The 14,765-nt window shown below is 42.9% G+C and overlaps 1 protein-coding gene across 1 annotated transcript in view; it reads left to right on the forward strand.

Annotated features, from left to right (window-relative positions):
• CCDC88C (coiled-coil domain containing 88C) overlaps positions 1–14,765 on the forward strand; it is a 99,632-nt gene that overhangs the window by 67,658 nt on the left and 17,209 nt on the right. Inside the window, exons 15-22 of the mRNA XM_083730410.1 lie at positions 825–1,895; positions 3,423–3,550; positions 5,212–5,353; positions 6,889–7,077; positions 8,843–9,004; positions 10,472–10,749; positions 11,420–11,563; positions 13,359–13,545. Coding sequence (XP_083586536.1) covers positions 825–1,895; positions 3,423–3,550; positions 5,212–5,353; positions 6,889–7,077; positions 8,843–9,004; positions 10,472–10,749; positions 11,420–11,563; positions 13,359–13,545 — 2,301 coding nt within the window. The remainder of the gene's footprint in view (positions 1–824; positions 1,896–3,422; positions 3,551–5,211; positions 5,354–6,888; positions 7,078–8,842; positions 9,005–10,471; positions 10,750–11,419; positions 11,564–13,358; positions 13,546–14,765) is intronic.

Below are 14,765 nucleotides of genomic sequence, written 5' to 3' on the forward strand. Positions count from 1 at the left end.
TCATCACAGAGGTGCTAACTGCTTGCTAGCAGGACAGCGTGTCCATAGTGCTATGAGATGTATTTTTATTTACTTATCTATTTATTGAATTTATAAACCACCCTATATCTGGAGGTCTCAGGGCAATTGAGATGACACAAAACAGAGCAAAAAGATTATTGAACCAGGTGTACAGTATTTATACTCAGGTATGGGTGGCGTGGTGGTCTAAACCACAGAGCCTAGGGCTTGCCGATTGGAAGGTCGGCGGTTTGAATCCCTGCGACAGGGTGAGCTCCTGTTGCTCGGTCCCAGCTCCTGCCCACCTAGCAGTTCAAAAGCATGTCAAAATCTAAGTAGATAAATAGGTACCGCTCCGGCAGGAAGGTAAATGGTGTTTCCGTGCACTGCTCTGGTTCACCAGAGGTAGCTTAGTCATTCTGGCTACATGACCCGGAAGCTGTCTGCAGACAAACGCCGGCTCCCTTGGCCAGTAAAGCAAGTTGAGGGCCGCAACCCCAGTCATCCCTGGCTGGACTTAACGGTCAGGGGTCCCTTTACCTTTACCTTTGACTTCTTGAAATAATGCAACTTCATCATGTATCTCACCTGTTTGGTCTAGCTTGTGTTTCTTGAAAGGTGAATTCCCAAGGGCTTGTTTGCAGCTTTCTGGTACTGAATGCATGGGAAGGTACCATTACATTCATGTCCTTCTCCTGTACTTCCCTTAGACATCTCATTGGCCACTGGGGGAGCAGAATGCCAGACTAGTTGAGCTTTGGGTTGGATGCAGCAGGGCTTTTTGTGTTTGCCTAATAACCACCTTGTTTTGTTTCTGAATGTAGATAAAAGACCTAGAAAAGGAAACAGACCATCTCAACCAAGTGGTTTTGTCCCTGAGGCAGAGGTCTCAGGTCAGTAGTGAGGCCAGGGTGAAAGACATTGAAGTGGAAAACAAAGTACTCCATGAAACGGTTACAGAGACCAGCAGCAAGCTCAGCAAGCTGGAGTTTGAGAAGAAGCAACTGCAGAAGGACTTTGAGCAGGTTAAAGAAAAGGTGGAAAGAGTAGAGGAAATGGACAAGGAGCTTCATCGACTAGAGAGGGAGAACGAGCAGCTCACAAAGAAAGTTGCTGCCATGAAGATCACTACGGAGAAAGTAGAGGTTCTTGAGGAACAAAATGGGAACTTGGAAGTGGAGAACAGGAAGCTGAAAAAATCCCTGGACACCTTGCACAATGTTTCTGTCCGGCTAGAAAGCCTAGAAAAGGACAACAAGGAGCTAGATGAAGAGAACCTGGAACTCAGGAGAATGGTGGAGACAATGAAGTTTGCCAGCTCAAAAATGGCCCAGATAGAAGCAGAAAATAAAGAGCTAGAAAGAGAAAAAGAAGAGCTTAGGAAAAACGTAGAGATGTTAAAGATTCTGATCAAGAAATCAGAACGGCTGGAGCTGAGTTACCAGAGTGTGAATGCTGAGAACCAAAGACTCCAGCAGATTATAGAGAACAGCAGCAAGAAAATCCAGCAATTGGAGAAGGAACTGGAAGGCACTGAAAGTGAGAACCAAACCCTCCAGAAAAATTTAGAGGAGCTGAAGATCTCAAATAAGCGGTTAGAGTGGCTGGAGAAGGAGAAGAAACTGTTGGAGCAAGAAGTGTCCCAGCTGGATAAAGACAAGAAGATACTGGAGAAGGAGACAAAAAGACTTTGGCAGCAGGTGGAGCTGAAAGATGCTAATTTGGACGAGAACACTGCAGAATTGGCAGCAATGGAGAAGGAAAAGAGAACACTAGAAAGAGAACTGGCTAGGTCCAGAGACTTGTCTCATAAGATGAAAGAATTTGAAAAGGACAATAAAGATCTCCTAAAGCAACTTGCCATTGACAAGAGAACACTAGCTACATTGAGAGAGGTGAGCACATGTAACATTAGTGTCTTTGTCCGAAGTGTGCATTTTAGCATGTAGCATATTAGAATGTTTTATACAGTATGAGTCCTTTAAAAGAGACCCCCATGGATACAGAGTACACATGTTCCATGGGGCCTCTTTTAAAAGACTCACCCTATATATAACGTATATCCACTGCAACTGAGGGAATTAGGGGGACACTATGTGGCCATTTGGAGCATAACATCTTGTCATGGCCCAGAGAGGGGGCTGAATTATCATTACCGTTTCTGTTGACCTCAGGCTTGTTAGAGCCACTTTAAAAAATTTTTTACTAGAACCCCAAGGTCTGCCAACCAGAGCCAGGTAGAAAAGGCATTAGACAACACAAAATAATTAAAGAACACTGTGACCCCTAGAAACTTGTTATCTGCAACTGAGCTGAGCTGAGCTTATAGTCCTTTCCCCCCAGTGTCTACTTTGGTTAGCTTTCTTCATTGCAGCAGCCTAATGTAAATGAACAAAGTTCATTTGTTGTTGTTCATTTTTGAACTAATGGAAGTTCAGATCCCAATCTACCTTCTCCTCACCCCCGCTATAGGTGATGTGCACTCTCCTCTGTGATCCACAATCTAGATTTTGTAGAGTTACAGTGGTACCTTGGGTTACATACGCTTCAGGTTAAGAACTTTGCTTCAGGATAAGGACAGAAATCGGGCTCTGGCAGTGCAGCGGCAGCAGCAGGAGGCCCCTTAGCTAAAGTGGTGCTTCAGGTTAAGAACAGTTTCAGGTTAAGAACGGACCTCCGGAACGAATTAAGTACTTAACCCAAGGTACCACTGTATTAGTAAATCACTGCCTAGTGCCGACCTGATTTCTGAATCACAGAAGAGAGAGTCATATTTCACAGGCAGGTTGTGATTTCAAGAACACAGAACATCGAAGTTGTAAATCCTCAGCAAAGGTTTCTTCACAAATTAAGGCCTGGTTCACACAGTTAAAATATGCTGGTTCCAGAGTGACTTTGCTCAAACACCTGCTAGGATATTAAGCCAAGTTAAACATGAGCCTTTGGCTTGTACACAGAGCCTCTTTGATTCCTCTTGTACTGTGGCCCACAATTGAACTGGGAAGTTCCCAGTTATCCATATCTTTTTGTTTCCTCCAAACTGACAAATTTTAGAACAAGCCAAATCATACTTCAGAGTTCTTATTATATCAACTTTTTCTGAAGCTGGTATCCATAGTTTGCTGGTTCAGACTAAATGGGAAACTATGGTTATTTAAGGACTATTTGGTTTAACTGTGGTTTATCACAAAGGTGCCCTATGTGTTCCAAATGCAATTCTTCATTCAGTGCAATTATTTTATCTTGAGAAGTATTGTACAGTAGATGTCATAGTTTTTCTTCCTGATAGTGACAACTGTGCAAGAAAAGTCTTCTGTAAAGTGGTCCAGAGGCCTTCCAAAATCTAATATTGTTGTAAAGAAAATCAATTATGTTGTTGCTTTCACTGTTAGGCTACTAATTAAGTTGGTTCTTATTTGCAGGATTTGGTTCTTGAGAAGTTGAAGAGCCAGAGATTGTCTAGTGAGATGGACAAGTTGGACCAGGAACTGGAAAAGATCGGATTAAATAAGGAGCTGCTCCTAGAGACTGATAATGGCAACAATGACAAGTGAGAAGATAGCCTTTTTGTTTTGGAAGGATTTCTGGCACATTTTGCCTTAATTTCCCCTCATTACATTTCCCAGGTTCTTTGTACCCTTGTCAAAAGTTTGTGGGATTTCTCTGGTGTTCCTATTTGTTTCTTCTAAAGGAACTAAATTACCACATTACTTGTTTCTAAAAGAAGCTTCTATAGGTAGATGAAAGTCCCCTATCAGTCTGAGAGTTGCTGTGAGGTTGACTTTCTCTTCAAACAAGGCTGTCAGCAGAGATGCCAGGTGCACAGATGTAGGGACATCTTGCAAGCCATAGTGAATTAAATATGAAGTTTTAGCTTCACTGAGTTTCAGTGAAATTGGGGATTTACTTACCGTAAATATTGCAATTTTGCCAAGTAATGGTTCTGCTTTCCATACCACTTGCTATTTGAATTATTCTCAGGAAGATGTGGATACCTGGCATCTGCAAAAATATCTGTAATGTAGTAGAATGGCATGAGCACAAGGATTTCCCTTTATTTTGCTCTCCCTGCGGAAGAGTCTCTTCCAACTGCACTGTTCACCATAGGTGGCAGTACTACTGTATGTTTAACCCAGTGTGGGGCCCAAGTAAGTCCTCCAGGTCGCCTTGTGTGGCCCACCAGACCATTTGGGCCAAGGCATGCACACCTGCCCTACATGTGTAGCATCGCGTATCACATCAAGTACCATTGTGACTGGCCCAAAAGGTGTTTTCTCTGTGCTTTGCTGATTGCCAGGGCTTACAGAGTGCTCTATACAAGGGCTTCACAAGCCCCAACTATCAGCTTGTACAGCACTTGAGAAGAGCTTGCAAACAGAGATGCACAGGGGGGTGTAAGCCCCAGTGAGCAGCTGATCACCAGGACTTGCAAAGGGCTACGGCTTTGCCTACACAGTTTGATTTCAAGCTTGACATCATTGTGATGTCAGGAGATTGAAAGGAGCATAGCTTCGCCCAACTGTCAAACTTGGCCCTGGGGGGTTGTAATGCAGGAGATAAGGATCTGGCCCACTCCCCATACCCAGTTCTCTACACCTGGTCTAGCAGCATGCTTCCATGGATGCCAATATACAAGCCCCCACCCCAGGCCAGTCCCCATACAGCATTTATTTACGCATGTCTAGATGTTTTTATTCTAATTTCTAACCCCATAAGTAAAGGTAAAGGGTCCAGTCGTGACCGACTCTGGGGTTGCGGTGCTCATCTCGCTTTACTGGCCGACGGAGCCGGCGTACAGCTTCCGGGTATATGGCCAGCATGACTAAGCCGCTTCTGGTGAACCAGAGCAGCGCACGGAAATGCCGTTTACCTTCCCACCAGAGTGGTACCTATTTATCTACTTGCGCTTTGATGTGCTTTCGAACTGCTAGGTGGGCAGGAGCAGGGACCGAACAACGGGAGCTCACCCCATTGCGCGGATTCGAACCGCTGACCTTCTGATCGGCATGTCCTAGGCTCTGTGGTTTAGCCCACCACGCCACCCGCGTCTCTAACCCCATAAGTGCATCTCTGCAAATGAGAAAGTAGGATACTGATGGAAAGTCAGTGGTTCTGTGGGCTCTTTTCTAATATTCAGGAAGAATGGTTGAAATGCCTCAATAAGGCAGAATTAGTTCCTTTCTCATTACTGATATGGTCATTGTCTCACAGGAAGTATAAGATACTGGAAAGCAAAACTGAATGTGACCTAAAGACAACACTATGTGATAAAGAAGAGAAAATTGCTGTATTGGAGGACCAGCTGCAAGAGTTTCTCACCTTGAATCAGCAGTTACAGAATGAACTAAACACCGTAAGAGGGAAACCTTTGCTTCATAATATAAAGGGTGAAACTGCATGTTATGAAAAATTGATTATTTGAAAAGCATGTGGGCCTCTTTTTATTCTGGAGAAAAGCGAACTGTGGAGTCCTCCTATGGAATTTGTACTCCATCCAGGTCGTGAAATTGTACCCAATGCACACCAGTTAACTGCCTATCGTGCCCCCTGTATGCAGGGGCAAATAGCAGCTGTGTGTGTTCCATAGTTCCATAGAAAACCCATGTGGGGCCCTGACTGGAACACACCATAGATGAGTCCTCAAAATAAAAGTGCGTATCAACAAGAAGGTTGGCACAAAGTTTAGATGTTTCATTGGCTTGCATTATTTGCATAGTTTCTTCAATCTCAACTGAAGAAAGATGGCCTAATGTATGCCACCGTAAATTACACTGGCTTGATTTACCCATTTCCAAACTCCATTCAGGAGGAATTTCATTTGCACTACCCTTTTTTGCCAGCTAAATTATGCTGAGATGCTAGGTGATGTGACTGAGCTGAAAGAGGTTTGGAAGGGGTGTAAGTCTCTCTTTGTCCTTTTCTGCCTACATCATGCCCCTGTAACCCACCTTTGTTTATACATTGACTTACCGTAATTTATGCAGTCTCAGGGATTTACATTGGTGTATCTTCAGCTTAGCCAGGAAAGCTCAAGATCTGTTGAATCCAAACTCTCCCATCCCAACAGATTTTGGGTTCGGATCATAATCACCAAACTATGTGCTGGGGTGCATTAGTGTGTTTTGAAATGGATTAAAGGCTCCTGTAAGATCAAAGCATGTGCTCACAAAGGAGTGACCTCTGCTGAGGGTAACTAACTCTACTCCATTTGTGAATGATATGTGGTTGGATCATCTGATCGCTCCAATACAGGGAGACCAAATTACATGTCCTCAGGGGAGGGTGCCCATTGATTTGCTGAATGAGTCAAGTCCCTGGCTTGTTTCCGTTCCATCAAGAGGTATACTCAGAGCAGTGGCTCAAAAACGAAAGTGGGTTAGGGATTTCTGAGGGCAAATAATTTTGGGTTCCATCAGTGAAGAAGTCTTGTTTTCATCTTCATACCTAAAAGTAAAGCTTTTGGGATGTAAGAGCAAAGCGTCTCTCTTGTTTTAATTTATAATAAATGTTGCCTCTCCTATAAGAAGTTTGGGAAATACTGGCCTAATAAAGTCTTTAAAAACACAAAGCATTCAAGAGGTAGATTGCAGAAATGCAAGACCCAGAAAGCAATGACAGGTTGTTATACCCAAAGTACCATCAGTGTAGAAACACTTGAAAACAGGTTTCCATTTACATTGCAATGTTTGGGTTAAAAACCTCACAAATATTAATAGAAAAAAGCAATAAAAAGTAGTAGTTAAAGTGGTGAATGCTGAATGTTTTCAACTGATATATATGGCTGTGATCATCTGTTTTTCGATAATGGGTTTAGGGTTAGGCTAAGTTACTCCTGTAGACTTCACAGTTCTATTTATTGGCATATTTTACAAACAACGTGTATTACAGATGAGGAGGGACTTTGAAGGTGCCAAGCAGAAGCAAGAGGATGGAATCCTTCTGCAGAATTCACTGAAGCAGCCCAATGAAAATTTGGTTTCCTGTCATCAGACAAAGGAAAAGTGGGAAAAGGGACACAAAGAAGCAACAATGGAGCTTCTGAAAGTAAAAGACAGAGCTATAGAATTGGAAAGGAATGTAAGTTTTGTCCTTTACTGGGTTAGCTTATTATGTTCATCCTATGCAATGCAATGTAGCCAGTGTTGCACTAAGGTGAATTCGCTTAGTAGTACAGTGGTACCTCGTGTTAAGTACCCAATTCGTTCCAAAGGTCCGTACTTAACCTGAAACTGTTCTTAACCTGAAGCACCACTTTAGCTAATGGGGCCTCCTGCTGCCACTGCGCCGCTGGAGCACAATTTCTGTTCTCATCCTGAAGCAAAGTTCTTAACCTGAAGCACTATTTCTGGGTTAGCGGAGTCTGTAACCTGAAGCGTATGTATCCTGAAGCGTATGTAACCTGAGGTACCACTGTATACTTGTTCCAGCAAAACACTTTGCTGACGGTGGAACGTTGTTGCGCAAGAGACATGCATAAGCAGGTTGCTGATAGCTTTGTTTCACGATGCATCGCTCAATCTGTTGTGCAACAAGTTTCTGCGAGTGCAACTGTTGCATTGGGTTCTTCTGTTGAGCAGCTTTAAAACTCACCTCTCCACGGTAGCGTTAGAGTCCTAGCACTAGCAGACAGATAACGTTGGGTACAGCCCATTGATGGTTCATTTCTGTGTATGTATACTGAGAGGGAACCACGTGCCAATTACACAAGCCTGTGGCTCTGAAAACTTTGACATATTTTCCTATATGGAACTTTTCTCTGTAGGAAAATCATAATGTGCGGAGCATCCCTTATTTTATTAATCTGTTTAAAACATGTATCACTCCTCATTATGATAGCAATCCCAGAGCAGGTTACATTAAAAAATAATAACCAAAATACAACATGTACAATGTAACATGATAAATAAATATCCCACGTTACTCTCAGTAACCAAAACTAAAATATTAATAGCAAACAGGTAGTAATGTTCAGCAAATGCCTGAGCAAAAAAGTAGGTTTTCAGCTGGTGCCCAAAACTCATGAGATTTGGTGCCAGCCATATCTCTGTGGGGAGCCATAACTGAGGGGCTACCCCTGAGAAGGTCCTTCCTCTGGTATGCATTTTCAGAATGCTTTCCCTTCATACTTTATGTCAGTCTTCTACAGGATTACACCTTCTCCCATACAGGGCTCAATGAGTGTGCCTGAATAAGAAAGAGGAAGAAAGCCATCCTTTCTTTTGCAGACACTCGTTATTAAGGCTGTTGGTTTCCAAGCTTCTTCCACCTACAGGCAACCCTTTCCATATTCAATGGTCTGCCAAGGCATTCATGCATTTTGCAGAATTTGCTAGTGCACATTTGATGGTGTTTGTGCACACTGTTGACACTGTATCGGAAGAATGAAAATGTGCGAAAACATACTCAACACACCTTTGTTTGCATATTGGAGATGATCTGCATTGGTGGGCAAGCTCTAATTCAAGGAACTGTCCTGACATTATAGACCTTGTCATTAAGACAGCCCTGATCAGCTTCCTAAGGGTCCCAGTTCTCTCTTGAACACAACTTGAAAACATTGATTTAGGGAAAGAAGGATGAAAGTCCACTACCATTGCTGTTCATTACCTGTATGAAAGTCTGGGGTGCGGGGTACTTGCAACCATTATTTCCTGCTTCTTTCTTTAACATAGGCAGCATTCACCCCACTTTAGCATCTATAACTATTAAGGGTACTCATGAGCTGTTTGCTTGTGAAACATGGAAGACAGTGTAGGCTCCCCTTGCGCCAGAGATGCTCTGAAAAATCTGTAGCTGTTGAATCTTTTTCCTCCTGCCTTTTCATTTCTGTTTCTCCTATCAGAATGCAGCCTTACATGCAGAGAAGCAGCTTCTGAAGGAGCAGCTAAGACATTTGGAAACCCAGAACACCTCCTTCAACAATCAGATCCTGACACTACAGAAGCAAAATGCCTTCCTTCAAGAGCACAACACTTCCATGCAAACACAAACAGCCAGGCTCCAGGTCAGGAAAATCCCTACTGTGCACATCTGCCAGAAACATTTTAGGTGGCTCAGTTTAAAATCGGATGGAATTAGCCAATTTCTAGCAGCAGTCTTATCATTCTGAGTGTACGTCAGGTGGAAAAGAAAGATTAACCTCTCCTACAAGGTTGTGAGATTAATACATTGGTGTATTTTCAGGGAAATTGTGTTTTTTGATTTTCAGGGAAAGTGTTTTTTGATTTTATGGGCGTGATTCAGCTTATGACTTCTGCTTATGCAACAGGGCTTTCTCCCCTTTCCTCCCACCCCCCAAAATTGGCACCACGGTGGTCAGGAGAACCCCCAGAACTGGGGGAGGAGAGGGAGGATCATTCCCTCTAGCAAGCTGAAATGTTTGTGCTAATGGAACAAGTGGAAAAGCACAACATTGGATTTCACCCTTTCTTTTATTCTTGATTTAGTGCTGTTACGTAATTTGGAAAACTTAATGCACAGGTGGAAAACCTGATGCACTCCAGGTATTGTTGGACTCCATCTCCCATCATTTTGTGTGATATAGTTCTCGGCTCAAAAAACAAACAAACCTAAATGTGCTTAAAAGTGGGCTTGTTGGCTGTTGAGTCAATCCATTCCTTCCCATTCCCACCAAAGGTAAACATTGGAGACCTGAGTTTGTTGTTAATGGATGTTATATTGCATGTTGCAATATAGCATGCACATCTAACAACAATATTTTAAAAATGCATATATTAGGACAAGATGCATTTAGAAAGGCTTGTATTGGGATTAAAATTTATTTTAAATATCCATTTTATGGTTAAAATACATATTTAAATTTGAGTTTTCATATTGATTTTTTAAGAAATGAAAATGAAGGACGGAATGGACTTCTGAATACACACATGCAAGACTTGACACAATCCAGAGACACATCCCTCCCTCATATGTGTTCCACGGGGGATAGAATCCTGCCCTCCCCCCCAAACTCCACTCCTTTAATTTCCTCCCCAGCCCAGCTTGGAAGTATAAAATATTTAACGACGATTGCCAAATCAGGGTACAGTACTGATAAAATGCAATAAAAACCATGCAATCAGTATGCAGTAATCAATAAAGCAAGCAAGAACACATACATAATCAAATGACTCATAGGAAAGTGCAGCAAGACAAAGTCAACCAAAGGTTGGGTGAGTAAGTAGGTCTTCAATTGGCACTGAAAGGTCAACACAAATCACACCTGAAAAGGAAGGAAATTCCGCAGTCAGGGGATGCCTGGGTCATTAATGTCTTTCTTCAGTTGCTCCATATTGATTCCCCTGTCAAGAGGACATTCACACTAGATCTTCACATATGAGCAGGTAGGTATGAGAGAAAGGTTCTCTACCAGGCATTCAGTTCCAAAGTGGTGTAGCAGTGCAAGCACCTTTTATATAATTTACCCCTGTGTGCTGATGAAACGTTTCTTGATTCTCTGAGAAACTTTTAGGTGGAGAACTCAGCCCTAAATTCCCAGAGTGCCTCCTTGATGGCCCAAAACGCTCTACTCCAAAACCAGCAGCTGACCAAGGAGAACGAATGTGACAATCTGTTGAAGCAGAAAGATCAGCTCAAGGCAGAATACGAGTCCCTCCTGCAAGACCACGAGCACCTGGCCTCGCTGCATGAGCGGCAGTCGACAGAATATGAAATGCTGATAAAACAGCACAGCTGCCTCAAAGCGCTCCACAAAAACTTGGATCTGGAGCACAAAGATCTAGGAGAAAGGTTAGCGGGTCTTGCATAGCCTCTTGGAATAAATGAGTTATTCACATCTGAAGCCCCCCTGGGGGATTTACTGCAGGATGGGGTTGTAAAAAGGGTTGCCAACTTAAAAAAACAAAAACTCACAAAAACTGGTCTCAGCCTTTGCTTAGCAGTTTGCTCTGCAGATATTAGCAGATGATGTTTCCATGTAATGAAAAGCATCGCTTGCAGATTTCAGCAGATCAAGCATCTGTTTAAAAGCACAACAACAGGCTGATCTGCATGTTGCCCCCTGATGAGTTGGCAACCTTATCAAGTTCCTTGTGTTGCAAATATTGTATGTGCCAGTAGTTCCTCCTGTATCAGATGTTTGTAAATGTGTGTGTGTGTGAAAATATATAAATTACAATGTATATGGTTTAAGTACATGGAATAAACCAAAAAAATATGGATATTATCCAGCCATAGATAAGAACTTTCAGGTCCTATCAATCCGAATCACAGCGAATTAGGCATGCAAGAGAAGTTCCTAACTGTGGTTGCATTGTGGCTTGTGCAAATACATAAATTTACAATAGACCACCAGAATCTGTTGACACAGAGAAAATAAACCTCGATTTTCTGAAGCATGTTTTAATCGTGAGAAGCATTAAGGCAAAATAGCGGCCATTCTTTTATTTCTTTCCTGCAGATATAACGGCTTGATCCAACACAAATCCAAACTGGAGGAGCTGGAAATGGTTTTAAAAACAGAAAAAGATGTTCTGCAGCAGGAAAAAAGAGCAAGTGCACTAGTGACCGCGGAGAACCAGAAACTGAGAGAAGAGCTGGAAAGGTACACATCCTCAGAAATTATGCCAGCCCCTTTTGCATGTTACTGGGCAACTTGGTGCATTCCAGATAATATTGGCCAGATAGAGATGCCTAGAGGGCTACATTGAGCCCGTGGGGTGAAGGTTCACCACCCCTGCTATATTGGCCTCCAACAGGTTGGAATTCATTAACATTGGAGGACAGCACCTTAGCCTCCCCTGCTTTGGGATAGCATGGTTTATCCCATATCATTGCTAGGGGTATACAAACTTCTGCCCAAGTGATTGAGCCCACCTCATTGAAAACAACAACAACAACGGTAATAATTTTATTTATACTCCGCCTATCTGGCTGGGTTGCCCCAGCTACTCTGGACGGCTTCCAACACACATAAAAATAACAATAGAATGTCAAACATTAATAGTAACAATCAGATCCTATATAAAAAGTCACAATAACTTCCAAATAAACAACCTACATCAAATAAAGCAATATTCAACAATCCACTAGAATCCAACAGTAAACAGCAAAATCAAAGATCAGCAAATAAAAATTGAACAGTCCACACCCATCAGCTACAATAAAGAATTACCAATCTATAATCAAGAAAAATAACAGCAAATCACAATGCGTAAAATACCACAAAACATACAAAGACCTTGCAAAAGGACCAAATAGAAAAACAAGGACACGCAACCCATAAAACTATCTTTAAAAACTATCCCTGAGCTACTCTCTTCCCAGCTGCCTCTGCTGCTCTCAAAGTCATGGTCTGAGAAAGGCCTCCAGGGCTGGAGGGTGGGGCAAGGCAGGTGGAAAAGCCATTGCCTGCAGAAAGTCTCTCTCGTATCAGTTCTGTGTAAAAGGTGAAGGAATGTGGGTGGTGCTGTGGTCTAAACCACTGCGCCTCTTGGGCTTGCTGATCGGAAGGTCAGCAGTTTGAATCCACACAATGGGGGTGAGCTCCTGTTGCTCTGTCCTAGTTTCTGCCAACCTAGCAGTTTGAAAGCACACCAGTGCAAGTAGATAAATAGGTACTGCTGAGGCGGGAAGGTAAACGGCGTTTCCATGCGTTCTGGTTTCCATCACAGTGTTCCATTGCACCAGAAGTGGTTTAGTCATGCTGGCCACATGACCCAGAAAAGTTGTTTGTGGACAAATGCTGGCTCCTTCAGCCTGAAGCGAGATGAGCGCTGCACCCCATAGTCGCTTTTGACTGGACTTAACCACCTGGGGTCCTTTACATAGTGTTTGCAAATACACTGCATATAGTTTAGGTACGGAATGTTTTGATAGGCCTTCCATTATACCATTGTCATTTTAGCATGGATACTTTCTGTGTCTATGTTGTATATTTTTTTCACCCAGTAATGTCCTTCCCTAGTCATAGGCAAAAGTTTGGGGACATAATGCTGGATATTATATATCACAGGACTGAATGAACAACTGAAATTTGTGGGAGTATGAGCCTAGAAAATGCCAGTATTAAAAACATTCACTCTCAAATGCTGCTCTGGTAATTATTTTGGGCAGGGCATAATTGTGTTTAAATGGAGTAGGATTAAGTTAAAACCTTGCTTTTGGAAAACAGAGGTAACATTGAAACTTGTAATCCCTCTCAGATTTTACTATTAGCAGATCTAATGCTTGACTAATTATTTGCTAATAGAAATAGACCTGCCTCTTTGTTTAGCATTCAGAAACACTGTATTCTTACCCTTCAGCAGGACCAAGGCTTAAACTGTTCATTTCTGGTTTGAATTGCTGTTGGAGATTTGGACAGGGAAACAGTGAGATGTTTGGCTTTTTCCATTTAGGGTTAATTTCTTGCACAGCAAGCTCAAAACAGAATACGAGGGCCTTCACGTCCACACCAAGGAACTGAAGACCTCCTTGAATAACTCCCAGCTACAGCTGAACCACTGTCAAGCTCGCTATGATGAGCTGAAGGAGCAGTACCAGACGATGGACATTTCTTTGACTAAATTGGACAACCACTGTGAGGTGAGATCTATGGACCAATGAAATACAGGTGGTTATTGTGGGCTCAGGAAGACTTTGCCAGTCCATAAATAGATGCTGCCTCATTCACTGAGGACCGTAAGCCATGGCAGATCACTCCCACTTCACTGCTTCTCTGTGGTGCAAACAGGAGCAACAAACCACAATCCTTGGCGTAACATTAATGTCCAATCTGGGAGTTATGGCTTCTTTCACTCCAAGCAACTGGTAAGCCAAGAACAAACCTTGGCTTTGGAATGTCCTTTGTTTGGAGTGAAGCAAACAACAATCCCTGTTTCAGCCAGGAAGCCCAGGAAGATGGATTGTTGCTAGCAAGGTGAAATGATGTGAGAGTTGTCTGCGTGTTTGTGGTAAATCATTTCATAGAATCATAGAGTTGGAAGAGACCACAAGGGCCATCGAGTCCAACCCCCTGCCAAGCAGGAAACACCATCAGAGCACTCCTGACATATGGTTGTCAAGCCTCTGCTTAAAGACCTCCAAAGAAGGAGACTCCACCACACTCCTTGGCAGCAAATTCCACTGTCGAACAGCTCTTACTGTCAGGAAGTTCTTCCTAATGTTTAGGTGGAATCTTCTTTCTTGTAGTTTGGATCCATTGCTCCGTGTACGCTTCTCTGGAGCAGCAGAAAACAACCTTTCTCCCTCCTGTGTGTGACATCCTTTTATATATTTGAACATGGCTATCATATCACCCCTTAACCTCCTCTTCTCCAGGCTAAACATGCCCAGCTCCCTTAGCCGTTCCTCATAAGGCATCGTTTCCAGGCCTTTGACCATTTTGGTTGCCCTCCTCTGGACACGTTCCAGTTTGTCAGTGTCCTTCTTGAACTGTGGTGCCCAGAACTGGACACAGTACTCCAGGTGAGGTCTGACCAGAGCAGAATACAGTGGCACTATTACTTCCCTTGATCTAGATGCTATACTCCTATTGATGCAGCCCAGAATTGCATTGGCTTTTTTAGCTGCCGCGTCACACTGTTGGCTCATGTCAAGTTTGTGGTCAACCAAGACTCCTAGATCCTTTTCACATGTACTGCTCTCAAGCCAGGTGTCACCCATCTTGTATTTGTGCCTCTCATTTTTTTTGCCATGGTTTACTGTCATGTGAGAATGCAGCCGAAGGGAGAAAAATGTAGTGGTGTTGACTTGCACTTAAATGCCAGTAATTTGAAGGAGAAACCCTGGTGTTAGGCTTGGTT

Source organism: Podarcis gaigeae (assembly GCF_964106915.1).
Source record: "Podarcis gaigeae genome assembly, chromosome: 1".
Lineage (NCBI taxonomy): Eukaryota > Metazoa > Chordata > Lepidosauria > Squamata > Lacertidae > Podarcis > Podarcis gaigeae.